The sequence below is a fragment of the Chinchilla lanigera genome, unplaced genomic scaffold (genome assembly GCF_000276665.1).
Source record: "Chinchilla lanigera isolate Chin_1 unplaced genomic scaffold, ChiLan1.0 scaffold00070, whole genome shotgun sequence".
Classification (NCBI taxonomy): Eukaryota; Metazoa; Chordata; class Mammalia; order Rodentia; family Chinchillidae; genus Chinchilla; species Chinchilla lanigera.
Window position 1 is genome coordinate 4406390 of NW_004955471.1, and position 20525 is coordinate 4426914.

General features: G+C 35.0%; 1 protein-coding gene across 6 annotated transcripts in view; it reads right to left on the reverse strand.

Annotated features, from left to right (window-relative positions):
* Positions 1–20525, reverse strand: part of LOC102018715 — a 395385-nt gene that overhangs the window by 156045 nt on the left and 218815 nt on the right. For all 6 annotated transcript variants that reach the window (XM_005400878.2, XM_005400880.2, XM_013522869.1 and 3 more), the window contains 2 exons: positions 14876–15020; positions 10521–10655 (listed from right to left, as the gene is read on the reverse strand). In XM_005400878.2, the coding sequence (XP_005400935.1) occupies positions 10521–10655; positions 14876–15020 (280 nt within the window). The remainder of the gene's footprint in view (positions 1–10520; positions 10656–14875; positions 15021–20525) is intronic.

Here is a 20525-nt window from a genome sequence, read left to right on the forward strand (position 1 = left end):
AGAAATTCAATGAACACCAACTATGATAAACAAATGCAAAATGTCTTCACCTAAACACACCATAGTCGAAGTGTTAAGTGAGAAACAGTATTGAAAGCAGACGGAAAAAGGAAAAAAATAAAACACCCCCCTCATATAGATGGGAATGAAAATAAGATGCACGACTGATTTCTCACCAAAACCAAGGATGATCAGAAAGTAGTACTAGAAGGACGGATTCAAATGACTAAAAAATAAAACTGGAAACCAGGAATTCTATAACCAGCAAAACTATTCTTCAAAACTCAAAGTATAAAGACATTCTCAGACTAAATGAGATTAAAAGAATTCACAGTTAGAATACTGCTGGAAGGAAAAGACACCAGATGGTGACTCATATACAGAGAAATGATGAAGATCAAAGGAAATAGTAAATGTATTCATACATATATAAACTACATAAAACATTTTCACATTTCTCCCCTTAATTGCCTTAAAAAACTGAATGATTACATAAGAACATAATTATGAAACTAATGCTAGGGCTACACATTTTATACATGTGATACACATGACAGTCATAGCAAAAAGGAGGAGGACTGGCATGCAGCTGTTTTGAAGCAGAGCTGCTAGGTATCATTGGAGTTATTTTAATATTAATCAAAACAATTTTATAATACATTAAAATGTATACCACAATTCCTAGACACAACTAAAAACACTTTATAAGTTTAAAACTGTTGTTATAATGATAAACTAAAAGTACATGTACACAATGCAAATGAAAGCATTAAAGAAGGAATGGATAACAAAGATGTCTGCAAGTGACATATAAAACAAATAGTAAAACTCCAACCATACCAATTACTTTACCAATGGAGTGGACTAAAGATGCCAATCAAACAGCATAGTTTGTCTGCATTAAAAATATAAAGTTCCGCAGAAAAGCACTTTATACTCTAAGATGCAAATAATTTAAAAGGAATTAACAACAGGCCAAAAAGACAGAGCTCCGAGATTTAGCTATACAAATTGTGCTGCTATACACATGGGTGCATATATATTGATGTGGTACAATATTTTTAGTTCTGGGAAAACACCGAGAAGGGGAATAGCTGGGTCAAATGGGATGTCTAATCCTAGTTTTTTGAGTAATTTCACACTGATTTCCTCAGCGGTTATACCAGTCTACACTCCCACCACCAGTGAAGAAGGGCTCCTTTTTCCCCACAGCCTCGCCATCATTCGTTATTGGTTGATTTCTTAATGCTAGCCATTCTCTCTGGGGTGAGATGAAATCTCACTGTTGTCTTAATTTGTATTTCTCAAATGACTAATGATGTGGAGCATTTTTTCATGTATTTATTTGCCATTTGTATTTCTTCATCTGAGAAGTATGCATTCATCTCAGATGCCCATTTTTGGATTGGGTCTTTGAATTCTGGGGATCTGCTTTTTTAAAATTCTTTATATGCTGTAGACAGAATCTATATTAGGACAAACTTTCCTTTATAATGAACTAGAAGACACTAATAGTATAACTGACTTGCATTATTTTCCCTTTTCGCTAATGTCCTTTCTCCTTTCCCCTATCATAGTTCCTTTCTGGTTTGTTTGTTTTTAATAAAAAAAATTTTTAAAAATAACAACATACCAACAACATAAACAAGATCAATCTTGAATTCTTACATCTGGTAATCTGAGCAACTTCCCTTGAACATAGCAATATGTAATGTAACAGCCACTGCTAATTCCTATTGTTTTGTTTCAAAATCCTTTTTCCATTTTAACAATTTCTTCCCATTTCACAATATCTATTGTACATTTTAGAACTTACTGTTTCAGTTTCTCACACAAGGAAGACAATATTTGCCATTTCTATTTCTTTATCTGAGAAGTGTGTATTCATGTCAGATGCTCAGATGGATTGGGTGTTCAAATTTTGGGGCCTGATTTTTTTCAGTTGTTTATATGTTCTAGATGTAAGTCCTTTGTCTGAGGGACAACTGGCTATAATACTCTGAATAATTTCTATGAAGATAACAATACACAATGTATTATTTATTGCTACTCTCCTACTAGCATGTTTTGAAACTGTTTTAGTAATACTTTTTTTGTCTTTAGAATAAAAATAAAAAACAAAAAAGAGCTAAGCAATAAAATATCAGAAACAAATAAAAATGGACAAAAACCTTTGTTATTGTGTGAAAAGTAAAAAATTTCTTAGATATTACACCAAATACCTACTCCCAAAGGGAAAAATAATTAACTGGACTTCACAAAACATAAAAACTTGTAGTCTTTAGACATATTATTAAGAAAGTGAAAATGCAAAGCTCAGGTTTGGAAAAATATATATTTGCATAATGCACAAAATTGTCTGATAAGAAATTAATATCTAGGATGGAAAGAACACTGCTAATTTAAAAAAACAGAACTCTCACTTAAAAGAACATACAAAGTTTTGAATAAATTCCTATATCAAAGATACACAAATGTCTACTAAGCATTTGAGAAAATACTCAACAAAATTCATTGAGATATAATGCAAATAAAAATACAATAAGATGTTCATAACACCATTATTCATTATAATAAAATACTAGAAACAATACAAATAACCATTAACTGATGAATAAACTAACTGTGGCTTGTCCATACACTAGAACATTATTTGGAAATAAAATAAAATGAAGTGATCTTAAATTGAACAGCAAGGATAAACCACCAAAACCTTAGTAAGTGTAAGGCAACAGTCATAATAGACTACATAGTGTATGATCCCACTTACAAACTATCTCCAGAAATGACAAAGCTACAGACATGAAAAACAGATCAGTTGCCTGAGGTTGTGGTAACATTTGAAATTGCCTGCCCACCACCCTTACTTAGCAATAACCTCAAGAAAATAAAATAAAAAGGCAAATTGCCTGAAATTAAATCTCTGGTGAATTGAAGCTAAAAATTTAAAAAAAAAAAAAAATAAGTCACTATAGAAAGCAGTGGGTTCATGAATCAAGACTTGTACCACCGGAGGCCGGGGATATAGTTCAGCGGCACAAGCGCCTGCCTGGCAAGTGCAAGGCCCTAAGTTTGATTCCTGGTACAAAAAAAAAAAAGACTTGTACTACCACTAGATATAGAGTGGGATCACATTTTTATTGCATTAATAAGGAAGATAAATTATCAGCTACCTTCCACAAACGCTAAGGGTGGCAGTGTGAAGCCTTGTATGACCTGGCCACCTATGCTAGCTGAAGCCTGGTCAGCAGTCTTAGGCCATCTGAAACAGAAAATTGTCTCCTTTTGTCTGTGTGCATTTTATAAATATTTTATGAAAATGTGTTAAATTTCACATTCACAAGTTATTTAAAATAGCAGTTTTATAACACATTTCCTGACACTCTGTCCTTTTGCCATGAGAATTTGCCAGTCTCCTATTGATTATGCCCTAGAATCCTCTATCATCTTTTAAAAAATCATTTTAAATCCATTTTCTACATTATTAAAACTTTGTTGAAGTGCCTGTTTATGTGAAAAAATGAGAGAAAAAATAATTGTATGTTTCCCATTTAGTAACATAATACCACGTTTTGATAAAGTATCAGGAAATACAGCCTTGCTGGCTGGTAGGGGAAGAAGATGTACTCAGAGGAAAGCAGACCCAGGATGTCATTATAATAACCAGTCAGGGAATCTAAAACAAATTCACATCACCTCTCAGGCCATAGTTTTTACAAAAAGAAAGGATAAGGAAATGGCTAAATAATATATACATATCTTGCATGTTTTTAAGACCTAGGGTTCTATATTAAAAGATGAATATCTCTTCACTGTTGAGTTTTCTGATTATTTTCATTGCAGAAAATGAACTAAAGTTCAATTTACATGTTGGAAAAATACTGGGGAACCTTTAAAGTTCAGACTTCTAAAGAGGAGGCAGATGTGTGAACAGATAATACGGAATCACACTGTATTATTTTCGATACTTTGAATTGTGCTATTCTATTGTTACCCATTTCCTTCCTTGGGATTTAAATGAATTTTATCAAGTGGTGGTTTTCATGTCTCAAGTTTGCATAGTCTGTAGCTCTTAAGATCAGTCTGTACATGCAGCCCAAAGTTGCTTCATTCCCCAAAGGAAGATTTTCAGACACAAATCATGTCCTCAGTCACAATTTTTTGTTGTTACCATAGTGATAAGAATAAAGAATGAAAAAAAAAAGCTAAAAATACCTGAAGACATACAGACAGCTTTAGGAATTTGACCTACTTGGTGTAACACACTGAAGAAGTTAATCAACTGAATTAACTACAATGCATTAGGTGAAACATTCTACCGGATGAGAAAATGCGTAGGTTGCACATCTGGAGCTATTATCCACAATCAAAAAAGTCGGTATGAATGAAGATGACTGACAATTTAAAAATGCACAAAATCCGATGCTCTTTAAAATAGAACATATATCACTAGCAAACAGAAACTCATTACTTTTGCTCTTTTTCCCATAAATCTTGTTTTCCTACCATTCTGTTAGAATATTTTCTCCACTTTAAATGAAAGCTTTCTACGCACCAAAAGAATTTTAAACTGGATAGAGCAATATGACTAGACATACAATTAAAATTGTAGTGCCCTCTTCTTTGAGAGAAAGAGCCCCAGTCCTAGGCATTAAGATGCAAAGTGTTTTCAAATGAAGTTTTCTTTTGAAAATTACAAATTTTATAAAAATTTTAATAGATTCAATCATTTACAGAAAATGTACTGTATCACAGGCATTAAGCTAGTCTGTAAAAGATTAATAAAAGGAGTCCTTACTGTCAAGAATGTTTTAATCATCCATCTAATTATGGTTCTGTAGTATTGATTTTTAAATATCGGTGCATAATAAAGTAGAAGGAGCATTGATTTTGGATTGAAGGGACAGGGTTAAAGTTTCAGTTTATCAGTGAGCTTGGAAAAGGCTCTTTCTAAGTCTCAGTCCCCTCCTCTGTACAATCACCATAAATAAGAATACCGTCTTCTACAGCACAAAGTTCATTATAATAATTGAAACAGATTACTATTACTAGAAGACAATGAGTAACATTTAAATATATATCTCTATAAAGTTGAGTCAATATACAATTAGTTTCCATACATAAACGTTTTGAAAATAAAAATATTAGAAGAATACTAATAAGAATATATAAAGTTTATGAACAAGAATAAGAACATTTACTGAGCATTTAAAGGAGATTATGTATCTTGCATTGTATCATGCATTTAACTCTCACAAGGACTTGGACATTATCTTCCTTTTATAATTGAGAAGAACAAGGCATAGAAGGCATAGAAGGGATAAACAGCTTGTTCCAGAATAGCCAGTAAGTGGTACAGCAAGGAAGTAACCCAGGTTCTTAATCACTTTCATCTCAGGGACAAAATACCCAACACCTGCAATTTAAGGGAGGCAAGGTTTGACTCGCAGTCAGTAGAGGGTTCTATCCACAGGTGGCAGAGGAAAAGCTGCTCAGGCATGGAGATGATGCAGAGTGACGGAGGAGCAGGGAGGTAGATAGCCTGTTCCAGGCCACGCCCACCCACGCAGTTACCGGCCTCTGTTGACCAGGTTCCACCTCCCAACATCACGTTTAGCTATTAACTCATCCATGGACTGATCCACTGATGATTACAAAATCTGCATGACCACTTCTCCAAAGCCCCAAGTACGAGCACATGAGGCTTTGAGGGGAAATCTACATATAAACCTTATCTCCAGGAAAGTTGATACCAAAACCACACTCTAAAGCTAACTCACCGTGCTGTATTCCAAAGTAATCAGTAGAGCAAGTTACTCCTATGAAACTACTGTATTGCCGGGCATGGTGACGCATGCCTATAATCCTAGCACTCAGGAGGCTGAGGCAGGAGGATCCTTACAAGTTCGAGGCCAGCCTGGGCTACAAAGTGAGCTCAAAGCCAGCCTGAACTGAATAGCAAGACCCTGTCTGTCTCAAAAAAAAAAAAAAAAAAAAAAGGACAAAAAGAAGGAAACTACTGTATTAACTTGAAAAACAATGATATTTTAAATTACTAACACTAGTATATCAATTTTTGAAATGCTTATTTTGCTTCATTTGACTTTTTAAATTTTGTTATTTACTGTAAAAAGAAAACTACTTAAATACACAACAATAAGTACTGTATAGAAAATTCTTAAAGCAGATTACTATTCACTCATAACTAATGTTATAAAATATATTTATAGCTTGGAAACATGAATATTACAATGCAAAAGAATCAGATGTTCAATCAATATGTAAGAAATACAAAGTTTTCATAAAAATAATTCCATTTGCCCAAGAAAACTGTAGAAATATGTATCAGATGTTTATTATTGCTATTTCTTGGAAATTTTATGTATTATAATATTTTCCACATTTGCTAAATTCAGAATTTTTCTCACTAGTAAAAAGTCAATGAGTCATGACCACTGAAATGAAAAATGATTTGGATGCCAATGTCAAAAGATGAATAAATATCTACCAGAGTTGAGAAAATTCTTTTAAGCATGAGGGATATAACAATGTCAAAAGAAAGTCCAGGGGCTGGGGATTTAGCTCAGTGGCAAAGCGCCTGCCTGGCAAGCGCAAGGTCGTGAGTTCAATTCCTGGTACCGGAAGAAAAGACAAAAAAAAAAAAAAACAAGAAAGTCCACATAAATGTGGACTAAGGATGAAGGACAAAAACTAAAAATATAATAAAGCTTCAGTCTTTATTCACTTTATTCACATCTTCTGCAATGGTTAATCTTGTTTGTCAAGTTGATTGGCTTGGGAGAAACCCAAGAGGTCAAGAAAGCACCCCTGTGGTTGGTCAATGGGAGGTGAACTTGGGGACTGTATCCAGCCTCTGGCCCTTTCCTCTCTGTTTCTTTCTGAACCTCTCTTTTCCTAGCTGCCATGAGGTGGGTAGCTTTGCTCCACCATGCCCTTTTCCCATATTTTTCTGCTTTGGAGCCGACCAACCATAGACTAAAACCTCTGAACTTTTTCCCATTAAGGAACATAAAGTAACTAATAAATCATAAGGCAACATAAGGTAACTGCTACATCTTCCTACTGGAGAGAGCCCTTTTTCTACAATAAAAAAGGTCTTTAAATGTTTGTTTGATTGTTTTCATCCTTATTAAATTATGGACACATCATTTCTGAACATATCAGAAAGCTCTAGTAACATGAGGAGAAAGGGAGAAAACTTAAATCATAAAACTAAGTTGCATTCCTCTGCATTAACAATAAATTATCTGAATAAGAAATTAAGCAAATAATTCCATGTGTAATAGCATCAGGCAAAATAAAATGCTTAGGAATAAATTTAAACAAGGAGGTGACAATCTCTACAATGTAGACCATAAAGGCATGAATGAAAGAAATAGAATACATAAGTAAATAGACAGGCACCCTATGTTCAGTAATTGGGAAAATTTTGTTTATTTATTTATTTATTAATTTTTCCCAGTACCAGGAATTGAACTCACGACCTTGTGCTTGCCAGGCAGGCGCTGTGCCACTGAGCTAAATCCCCAGACCCAAGATTTTTCCGTGTGGGGAAACTGTGAGAGGTCAACAAGACTTCTCGGCAAAGTTTCTTTTCTTTTTCCCGGTTCCGGGAATTGAACTCAGGACCCCACGCTGGCCAGGCAGGAGGGGTGCCTCTGAGCTAAATCCCCAGCCCAATGGTAAAATGTCCATGCTATCCAAAAATCACCTACAAATTCATTACAATCGCTATCAAAATTTCAATGATATTTTAGAAAAAAAGCCTAAAATTTATAAAGAATCACAAAAAAATCAAATAGCTAAAGCAATCCCAAGGACAAAAAAACAGAGCTACAAACTATGCTATAAGGCCACAGCACTCAAAGTAATATAGTACTAGCATTAAAACAGACAAAAAAAGCCAATGTAATGGAATATAGAACTCAGAATTAAGCCCACACATACACAGGTAACTAACCTTTTATGAGAATGCCAAGAATACACAAGAGAAAAGAATGTCTTCAATAAATGGCATTGGGAAATTTATACACTCATGTATAAAACAATAAAATTTTACCCTGCCTCACACCATCTAAAGAAATTAATTCAAAATAGAATAGATTTAAAGGTAAGGTCTGAAACCATAAAACTTCCACAAGAAACAGGGAAAGCTTTGCAAAAATGATCTTGGCCAAGATGTTTTGGATATGACCTCAAAAGCGAACCAAACATAAAAAACAGACCAAATAAATCATTAGCAACTAATTCAATTTAAAAATGGAAAAGGGCCTAAAGAGTCATTTTTTTACAGAGTAAATTGGAAGTGGTCAACAGGTATATGAAAAAAATGTGCAACATCATTTATGTAGGTAATACAGATCAAAATCACAATGGTATATCACCTCATACATGTTTTCATAGCTGCTGTACTAGTCCGGTTTTTCTGTTGCTAGGCAACACACATGACTCCCAAACCTAAAGATTTTACTCGACTCATAGTTTTAGAGGTTTCAGTGCATGGTAGACAAGTTCTAAGGCAACATTATAGTAGAAGGGGATCGTGGAGCAAACCTGCTTAGTTCATGGTGGCTGGCAAGCAGAGCAAGAGACTAGCACAGGTGAGGAAGGGGCCAGGGGCCAGATATAGAACCAAGTCTAGTCTCCATACTTACCTGGATATACCCAGAAGTGGGCTTTACTAATGCCCCAGACAGTTTCCAAACCAACTGCTTTGAGAATTCAGCTTACCTGTCACAGTTGTTATCAAAATTAAGAGATAAATGTTGGTGAAGATGGGAAAAGGGAATCCTGAACACTGCTGATGAGATTGGAGGCTGCAGAACAGTTTGTCAAAACAGAAGGAAAATTTTTCCAAAAAATTTAAAATAGAACTAACAAAAAACCCAACTGAAGCAGCTGCTTTGCTTTCTTCATCCATATCTCCTTGTCGCTTCCATTCCTGTGCATTTTGTGGCAGCTTGGCTGTGCACTTCATGGACTAAGGGCTCTTTCTGGCACAGGACTTCACCCTTGTAGCAAGTCAGAGGCGGCAGGAAATTAAGACCCCCTCACTGGAGAGGTCCTTAACCACTGCCTGGGAGGAGCTGGTGGATAAACAGTGTGGAAAACAGTATAGAAGTTCCTCAAAAAATTAAAAATAGTACTACCATAGATCTAAGAATCCCATTCCTGGGTATCTATTTAAAGAAAATGGAATCGGTATGTCAAAGAGCTATCTGCATCTCCACATTTGCTGCCAGCTTTAGTCACAATAGCCAAGAAGTGAAATCAACCTATGTTTCTATTAATGGATGAAGGGGAAAATGTGGCACATATGAACAAGAGAATATTATTCAGCCATAAAAATTATGCCATTTGTAACAATACGGAACAATCCAGAGGACACTATACTAAGCAAAGTAAGCCAGACGCAATAAGATACATAGTGTACGATTTCTCTTACTTGTGGAACCTAAGAAAGTTGAACTGATAAATAAAGAAACTAGAATGCCAGGACAAGCTGTTGGGTGAAATGGGCAGATGTTGTTAAAGAAGTACACATTTTCACTTATTTGGTAAATAAGTTATAGAGATCTAATATGTGTACAGCATAGTAATCCAATGCAAGTTTAATAAAAGTAAGAGAAGGGAGAAAAGAGTGAAATAGTTAATAACATTGCATTGTTTATATGAAATTTATTAAGACGATCTTGTGTCCTCACCACACACACACTTACACACACACACACACACACATATGCATGTGTCTGTGCCCATGTACACTCACATAGAGGACAACTGTGGGTGATGATAGGTATATTGATTAATTTGATTGGGGTAATCATTATACAGTGTATATATACATTAAAGTATCACCTTGAATGTTTTTGTCAATTACACTTCAATAAATCTAGGAAGTGAAATAAAGAAAAATCAAGAAGTATCTTAAGGTACTGTGTTAAGGAAAATTCACTGGGATTTCCCATGCCCTAATTACAATTTCCACCCCTCCATTACGTTTTAAAGAAGATTTTAAAGAAGAAGTGTGCCTTTATATGACTTATTAAATATTCTCAGACAATACTATCTTTTATTTTATTAACAGGTCAGAAAAGTATTTATTTTCTTACTATAAAATTTAGTTACATTAAAATAGATTTGATGTTTAGACATTTAATCTCGACTATATTCATCAGTGCCAAATCCACTCAAGAAAAAGATTTTTAGCATCAATATGTAAGATCTGCTGGTTGGTCATATACTCAACTAGCTATAGCTTATGTTATATCAAAATATTTATTTAAAAGCTAAAATCATCACTACCTCCAAAACATTGTTATTAATTTCTTCCAACCTGTCCTCCTTCAATATATTAAACTCAGAAGCAAAGAATTTTAAGGACAAAGAACTTCTAAAACAAAACAAAAAGTAAGACAAAGAACAGGAAAGAAAAGGAATGATATAAGGCAAAAGGGAACGGAAAGAACAGAAGGAGAAAGACATGAGAAACTGCTCACCTCTGCAGGTCATGTCCCAGTAATCATCGATTTGTTTCTGCGTTGGGAAGTGACCACAGTCATTGAAGTACTTAAGGAGCTCACTTCTTTCTAATCCTTGCCAGTCTTCTCTCTTGGCAAACATCGTTTCATAGACTAAAAGACCAAAAGATTAAAGAAAATATTTTCTTTATGAATAATATACCAAGTGTAGGACCTGAAAGATTCATCTGGGTCTGAAGATGTCTTAACTCCAGCTTTATTTTCATGTCTGATGAAAATCCTCCATGAGTGAGAAGCACCGTGTTACCTACTGGCATAAGCCAGCTCCACCTCCTTCCAACCACCGCAGTGAAATCAGACTGGATTCCCTCGGCACAACACCAGGCTCCTCCATTCTGGCTGTGTGGTTGTTGATCATAGACTACACATATCATTGCGCAAACCACACCACAAGACATAGCTTTTCAAATTTATTTTTGACTAAGATGTAGTTATTGTACCTACATGGGGTTCAGTGTGATATTTCAGTACATGTATGCAGTATGCCCTGATCAAATCCAATCTCCTTTTCTCTACTCTTCAGACTCATTTCCCAAACTCTGATAATCACTATTCCACTTTCAGGTTGATTTTTTTTAATTCCACAATTAAGATGAAATATGTCTTTTGGTGTCTGGTTCATATTGCTTAGCATAATATCCTCCAACTTGCCGTAAAGGATAATAATTCATTCTTTTTTATGGCTGAATAAAACTCATATATAGATAGATATAGATACAGAGATAGAGTGAGAGAGAGATTACATTTGATTTATTCATTCAACTGTCAGTGGGCATCTACACTCTGTATCTTAGCTCTTGTGAATAATGCTGCAATAAACACAGGTATGCAGGTATCTCTTTGGTATACTGATTATTTGCTGGGGATTTATATCTAAAAGTGAGACATTGGATCACATGGTGGATTTCTTTTTGGTTTTTAAAGAAAGCACCATACCATTCCCTAAATGGCTACACTAGTTTACATTCCCACTAGCAATGTCTGAGAGTTCCTTTTTGTCCTCTCCTCACCAGCAATGTTAGGATTTCTGTGGGTCTCGCTTTTGCTGACTCATTCAGAATGCAGTTATTAAATTCCCTAATTGTTCATCTTTGTTTGGCTTTCAATTCACATTTTAATCACTTAAATTGTTTATTCCACTTTGGGCTGCTTATTCAATGTCTAATTTGTTCCCTATAGAAGCAGTATCTACATTTTGCTTACTGATTTCATGTGTCCTTACGTCCTTGTTTCAGGTGCTTTGGCACCTCTGGTTCAAGACTAACCACAGAAAATCACTTAGCTAGGATATCTGTCATCTATGTCCTGTATCAAGAGCATTGTCACATACAATTTGTAGACATACTTTTACAAAAATGTTGTTTTTTCTTTTCAGAACAATGATTCTGAGTCTCCACTCCGAAGTATATTGCATTAATTTCATAGAACTCATTGTTATTTAATATATACAGGTTGACAGGGGCTGTTTAAGTAGGTTGAAGTACAGACTTAGCTTTGAAATATGGGTTCCCAATGACAATAGGCATCTGCGTGGTTTTGCACAGAAGTTTTATCATCCTGGAACTCGATCGTATGGATTTCAGTTTTCTATTCATTCACTCTTTCATTCAATTGAAGGAGATAGCATTGAAACATCAGCAAATGCAAGAAATATTTACTGATTCCAAAATGTCACTAGTTGTTCTAGATTTTAAAATACAGCAGAAAGGGGCTGGGGATTTAGCTCAGCGGCAAAAGCGCCTGCCTGGCAAGCGCAAGGTGGTGAGTTCGGTTCCCGGTACCGGAGAAAAACCAAAAAATAAATAAATAAATAAAATACAGCAGTAAAACAAACTTACACTTAGTATACCTACATGTTTTTCTCTTTTCAAACACACAAACTAAAGCAATTATTTTTGGTGCCCCAATTCACATCTCCTTGTCTCTTATATTTCTGCATATTTTGAAATAACCTGAACATGCCAGCATCTGCATGTCATTGCCTCAGGGCTCCTTCTGCCACATGGCTTCCCTCTGCCCACCAGCGCAGCAAGCCAGAGAAAGCAGGAAATTGACACCCCATGCCCCCTGGAGTGGCCCCCGACCAAACTTGAGAGAGTTGGCAGATGAACACCTAGCATTTGAGGGAAGCAGGCACCACTGTTCTCCTGAGTTCGCTTGATAGTGCAATCTTTTTTCACTTCTGTCCCCTTCCTGCATTCCTTCTGTCTTTCCCTAACAGTATCTTCTGCGATGCACTCCCAAATAAGTTGGTTGTACTTGAATTCTTGTATCTGGACCTGATTCTGAAATCCACCAAACTATGTTACTTTTTCCTTTTTCAAAGTACATAAATACATTTATCCTTCAAAAAATACTTCTATTTTTTCTATTAGTTTCTATTAGTTTTCCCTGGAATCAATTAGTTTTAGATATTTTTCATAAGATCAGATTGATGTACATATTAACATTATAATGACTATATTAATAGGTAACATTATTATAGGCAAAATGGTTTGTTGGCCATGTTAATAGGTAACAATGCCCCTAAGCTGAATATTTTGCCTTACAAGCAAACTTGCAACAAAATACACAAGCATAATTTATATACTAGGCTAGTGCAATTAGAGAAAACATAAAATTTTATTTATGAAAATTGAGATATTTGAATGATTGAAATATGCTTAAAAACATGCAAGGATATCTTTCAACATATCCTTCAATTAGCAATCAATAAACAAAAAGGAGAATTTTCTAAGGAACATGAAGGTAAATAAGAACTTGCAGAGTCTGTGAGATAATTAGAGTAACAAGTTTTCAATATAAATGGATGCTTTGGTTGATAATTCTTTATCCAATTAGATGACTTTTATTATGCTTCAGATCCTATATTAAGCTGAGCACCATGTGTCCTAACTGAAGTGGTTTTTGTCTGCTTTTTGTTTCATGTCAGACTATCCTCAGTGCCACGTAAGTTCTACCACAGATCCTTGTTTAGGAGGTACCAATGGTTTCTGAACTCTCTCAAGGTAAAATACAATGATCTATGAAATCTGACACAACCAGTGCTCCATACTACATCTCCAGCCCTACTTTATTCTCTCACTCATGATTTCAATAATATCAATCACCTGCTTCCTCCAACACTAGCAGCCTCCAACTAAAGTCCTGGTTCTCGCTGCTCCATCTGCCTAGAACATTCTTCCTCCATCTATTCACCGGGCTCCTCTCTGATTTTTTTTAAATAAATTTTTATTCAAAGAGCTGCTTAGCTAAAAACCAATTGTCTGTCTCTTACATAGACACACACACACACACACACACACACACACACACACACACACACACTTCTTCTCAACCGCTGACAGTAGAAAAGGAATCGTTCCAACACAGAAAGTTCTGGTTATTTTGATTATTTGTAAAAAGATACATTGTTTTAACATAACAATAAACTCAATGAAAGCAATGTTTTTGACAATAGTAGATATTTGTTGTTGAACATAGTACCTGTCTTCATGCAACTCATAACTCAACATGTGAAACATTTTATAATCAACTCAGTCCACCAAAAATTTTATAAAGCCGTGATTAACCCAATTAAGCACAATTTACTTACATAATGTTTTTATCAAAAGACTGGGTCTAATAATCTATCTTCATGCTAAACAATACTTGATTTGCTAAATATAAATAGAATTATGGATTTCTGATATAAATTGGGGACCTTGTTCTATGGAAGAAATTCCAACACCAATAAGTGACAGGTGGATTTTTCTGCTCAGAGCCAATTACCTATATTTATGTATCGATGTTTTAACTTTCATTTGGAGTGCAACCTTTCCTCCAGTGTGTAGAGCCTTTGTAACTCTCAAGGTTCCTGACTTTCCCACTGCAAAGTGCTAGACACATGATTCACTGTAAACCAATCAGGCAAGGTCTCCCTGGATTGTGATTTAAAGCAGAGCAACGAATGTCTTTACATTATAGGTGCTAATCTATCCTCCAGAGGCAAATAATTTTCTTTATTCCCTGTTCCCTAGACCTCTGCAAAAGCTGTAATTCATATTCTATCTGATATCTATTCTTTAGCTATCTTCCCAATATTCACCCTTAAATTTGTTTTTGTGCTTTGTTTGGGCAGAATGAGGCTCTCACAGCTTATGAATTGAGGGCCTTAATGAACTAATCCAACTATGTAATATGCCACTTTAAAATGGAAATAGCTTCCAGGAATATAAAATATAGTCTACCTTGGTTTGTCATAAGTAAGTATATGCAAAACTTGAATGTTTAATTAATTCCAAATTTAAAGCAGAAATGACTCCATCACTTACACTTTTTTCTGTCCATCCATTCCTCCAGCTCTATGAGGTTTATAATTTGTCTTGTTCTCCAAAGGCCGAGTCTATATTTAACACGATAGATTAGTCCTCGATACATGTCTATAACTGCTTTCAAATTTGGTCCATGATACAAAGCCTATAAAATGGTAGGAGAGTCAGTAAACTCTGTGTATTTATTTTGTTCTCCTTAAATTTATTTTGATTTCTCCCTTTGCTTCTATTTCACCCCGTTTCTTAGACTATGGCTTTATTTATTATTTTTTATGGAGTAATAGCATTTCCCTGAAGGTCAGAACCCCTCTATGCATTGCTTTGTCATCAACAGGTTCACACTTCCCATGGAGTAGACGATTCACTAGTGGTTACTTTCTGAGGTTTGTGTACAGATTTCTGTTTGTAGCACATTTGAGTCAGAAAATAAAGATTTTGTTCTATAATAGGTAATTCTTTTTTATTTGTATATACTCGTTACACATAATATCACATTCATCATAGGGAACTTGTACCTGTATATAATGCATCTTAATGACTTTTCCCTACTCTCCTCCCCTCTCTTCAACTGCTCTTCGCCTCCTACTTATAAAAGCTTTGCTTCCATTTTTTCCTTACATTCTCTTTTTAAAATTCCTTTTCTTTTCCTTCCCTTCTCCCCCTCACTCCTGTCTTCTCCTTCCATTGGGCTTCCCAATATCTATCCTCCCTGGTGCTCCTTACTTACTCTTTGGATTTCTAACATAAGAGAAACAATGTGATATTTAAACTAGTGTGTCTGATTTACTTTACTTAAAATTATTATCTTGAGGTGCATCTGTTTGCCTAAAAGCAACTCAGGTTTATCTTCTTTATGGCACACTAGTACTGATATAAAAACCACATTTTCTTATCTATTCATTTGTTGATGGGCATATGCGCTGTTTCCAAGATTTAACTATTATAAGTTTCTCTGCATTAAACATGGGTACGCATACATCACTGTGGTATGATGTTTGTTTTTAACTCTTTGGGAAAGATACATAGAAGAGAACAGCTGTGTCAAATGGAATCACTACGTTTAGTTTTTTGAGGAATTCCATAAGGTTGTATCAATTTACATTCCCACAACAATGGAGGAGGGTTCATTTTTTCCCCACAGCCTCACCAGTATTTGTTGGTGCTTGATTTCTTGATGACAGTCATTCTTTCTGTAGTGAGATGGAGTCTCAGTGTTGTTTTAATTTTCATTTTTCTTTTAGATGTGTGTGTGTGTGTGTGTGTGTGTGTGTGTGTGTATGCGTGTTTGAGACAGGGTTTCACTATGCAGTTGAGGCTGGTCTCAAACTCAAAGCAATCCTCCTGCTTCAGCCTCCTGAGTGCTGGGGTTACAGGAGTGTGCCACCACATCCCACACCCAGCTAATTTGAATTTTTGAATGACCAGAGAGATTAAACATTTTTTCATATATTTACTTGTTGATTGTACTTCCTAATCTGAGAAGCATTTGTTGATTTCAGATGTGCATTTTTGGATTGGATCTTTAAATTTGAGGGGTCTGATTGTTCTGAGTTCTTTGTACATTCTAAATATTAGTCCTTTGTCTAAGGGGTAGGTGATAAAAAATTTTACCATTCTTTGGTGGTCTGTCCTGTTGGTGATTTCTTTTGCTCTGTAAAAGTTCTTTAATTTGACGTGATCCCAGTTGTTGATTCTTTGTGGTATATCTTGTGTGATTACAGTTTTGTTCATAATGTCTTTGCCTACACCTATGTCTTCTAGAGTTTTATCTATTCTATCTTCAAGCAGACTAAATGTTTCTGTTTTTATATTTAGATCTTTGACCCACTTTGATTTTAGTTTAGTGCATTGTGAGAGATATGAGTCTAGGTTCTATTTTCAGCATGTGAAAAGCCAGCTTTCCCAGCATCATTTATTAAAGAACCTACCTTTGTTCACATGAAGGTATTTAACCCCTTTGTTAAAGATAAGGTGACTGAGGGTGCTTGGAATTATTTCTGCATTTTCTATTCTGGTCCACTGCCCCTCAGGTCTGTTTTTTTGGCCAGTGCCATGCTGTATTCATCATGGTAGTTTTATAATATAACTTCAAATCAGGGACTGTGATGTCCTTGATCAAGATGCTGTGCCCTTATTTTCCAGAAGTGCTTTTGCTATTGTAAGTATCTCCTGTACCACATGATATTCACAATTGTTTTCTCTGGCTCTGTGAGATACGCTACTGATATTTTTAACAGGACTGCATTAAATCTGTATATCAATTTTAAAAACATGATCATTTTAGCTATACTGTTCTGCCTATACAAGAACAGGGGCTATCTTTCCATTTTCTGGTATCTTTTCTGCTCTCCTTTTTCAGAGTATTGTAGTTTTGAATGTAAAGATCTTTCACTTCATTAAATTGATTTCTAAGTATATCATTTTTCTTGATGTTATTGTGAAAGGTGTCATTTCCCTAATTTCCCTTTCAGTGAGTTTGTTATTTGTCTACAGGAATCTATTGATTTTTGAGTGTTGACTTTGTATCCTGCTATGCTATGGATATGTTATTAGTTCTTGTAGTATTTTGTTTTACATTTTAGGATTTCTGTGTACAGTTTCATATCATCAGCAAATAATAATTTAACTTCTTTCTCATCCATATTCCCTTTATCTCTTTCTTTGGTCTAATTGCTCTGGCAAATGTTTCCGGAAGTATATTCAACAGGAGTGGTGATAATGGGCATTCTTGACTTGTTCCTTATTTTACAGAGAAAGTTTTCAGTTTTTGACCATTTAATATGATGTTGACTGTTGATCTATCATAGACAACTTTTATCAGATTAATATAAAGACCTCTATTTCCACTTTTTGGAGTTTTTTAAAATCAAAATTGGATGTTGCACTTCGTTAAATGTTTTTTCTGCATTTATGGAGATGATCATGTGGTTTTTGTCCTTGGTTCTGTTAGTGTAGTGCCTTGTGTTTACTGATTTCCATATATGGAGTCATACCTACATTGATAGGATGAATCCTACTTGGTCATGGTGTATACTCTTTTCGGTGATTCATGGTGTTCTGTTTGCCAGTATGGTACTGACAATTTTTGCAACTATGTTCATTAAGGACATTGGCTTATAGTTTTCTTTTCTTAGTTGGATACTTCTCTGATTTTGGTATCAAAGTAATGTATGCTTTCAGGAATGTGTTTGGAAGTGTTGCTTCCCTTTCAATTTCCCATTAAGGTGTTTGAGGATTAGTTGTCTTAGATCTTCTCTAAAGTTCTTACAGAAATCAGCATTGAAACCATCAGGACCTAGGCTTTTCTAATTGGTAGATTTTTTTTCATTACTTCTTCAATTTCATTGACTGATATTGGCCTATTTACAATTTTTTATCTTCTTGATTCAGCTTTGGGAATTCATATGTATCTAGGCATCTATCCATTTCTCCTGAATTTTCCATCTTATTAAAGTACATGACTCAAAGTAGGTAATGTTGATCTTCTGGATTTCTGCAGGACGTTTTGATTTTGCCTTTTCCATCCATAATTCCAAGGCTTTGAGTTTTTCTTTCCTTGTGTTGATAAGGTTGCCTAAGGGGTTTGTCTTTTTTATTTAATCTGCCAAGGAACCAACTCTTTGCCTCATTGATTCTCTGTATTGTTTTCTTAGTATAAACTGCAGTAATTTCTGCTCAGATTTTTATAATTTTCTCCCTCATGCATGCTTTGGATTTAACTCACTCTTCCTTTTTGATATAAGCTTGAAGTTCTACACTAGACTATTTATGTGAGCTTGCTCTGATTTTTCTCATGTGAGAATTCACTGGTATAAATGTTCCTCTTAAGACTATTTTCATTGTATCCCATAACATCTGCTATGAGTCATTAGCATTATCATATAATTGTAGAAACTGTCTAATTTTTTCCTTAATTTCATCTGCAACCCATTGGTTGTCTAGGCAGGTATTATTTAATTTCCATGTGTTTATGTAGTTTTGTGGTTTCTTTTGCCATTGATTTCCAATTTTATTTCACCATGGTCTGTTAATATGCATGGCATAACTTCAAGTCCTTTGCATTTACTTAACCACATTCTATGAGCTACAATCTCATCTGTTTTGGAGAAAGTCCCATGTACTGCTCAGGAGAATGTGCATTCTGCTGTTGGGTAGAACACTGTAGATATTTATTAGTCCATTTGGTCAAAGGTTTGGTTCACTTCTGATATTTCTTTGTTGTTTTTTATCTAGTTGATCTGTCTGTTTTTGACAATGGAGTATTGATGCCCCCCATCACAGTTCTATTAGTCCTTACCTGATTTTTTCACATGCATTAGTGCTGGTTTTACGTAATTGGGTGAGTTGGTATTTGAAGTCTACTTTTTCTGCAAATAGAGCAGGTACCCCTGTTTTTTGTCTGGGTTACTGTTGCATGAAATATACTCTTTCCCATCTTTTGCACCCTTTCAGTCTATGAATTCTTTTTTGAGTTAAATGTGTTTCTTGTATGCAGCATATTGTTGAATCTTATTTTTTGATCCATTCTGCCATTGTTTCTTTAGATTGGTGAATTGACACGATACACATTGATGGCTATAACATTTATGGGTTTAGACTTATCCTTGCCCTTATATTATCTTCCTTTGTTGGTTCACTTTCTTTCCCTTCTATTTAATTGTTTTCATTGCCTGCTGGATTAATTCTACTGGGATTCTTGGAATGGTTGTCTTTTTCTGGAATATTCTTCAGAAATTTTTGGAGTGTTGGTTTGATGGTCATGAATTTCTTCTGGTGTTCTTTATTATGGAAATATCTCATTTATCCATCAATTTTGTAAGATAATTTTGTGGGATACATCAATCTGGTTTGGAAGTTGTTTTCTTTTAGGGCTTGAAATATTTTGCTCCAAGCTTGCCTTGACTTAAGTGTTTGTGTTGAGAAGTCTGGGTTTCTTTTGTCTAACAGCTTTAAATATTCTGTGCTTGCACTGAATTTCTGAAATCTTGACTACTATAAGCCTTTGCGTAGTTTCTTTTTCTGATTGTGGCTGTTTGAAGTTCTATATGCCCTACTTACTGCATGTCAAATTCTTTTTTGTTGCTTGGAAAGTTTTCTGCTAGTACTTCTGTCACAGGTTCTTCTGCCCTTGGTTCTATATTCTGATTTTTTTTAATTGATTCCAATTTATCTTATATTAATCTTCTTTGTATCACCTAGCAGCTGTTGGATTGATTCTTGTGGTCCCTTCCTATTGATAAGGAGGGGCTGGGGATATAGCTCAGTGGCATAAGTGCTAGTCTGGCAAGCCTGAGGTCATGAGTCTGATTCCTGGGACAAAAAAAAAAAAAAAACCTATTGTTAAGAAATCTTTTATTTGATAATCACCAGTCACAACCCTGTCTTTTACATCTGATATTCTTTCTTCACATTGGTTGACTCTGCTGTGTATACTTTCAATAGAATATTTAATCTCCTTGACTTATATTTGAATCTGTCTTATAGAATTCAGTTCTTTTCTATTAGGTATTAATGATTCCCATGTCTTTTGTAAGCTCTTCTTTTTTTTCTTTTTTTTTTTTTTTTTTTTTTTCCCAGTACCGGGAATTGAACTCACGACGTTGTGCTTGCCAGGCAGGCACTGTGCTACTGAGCTAAATCCCCAGCCCTG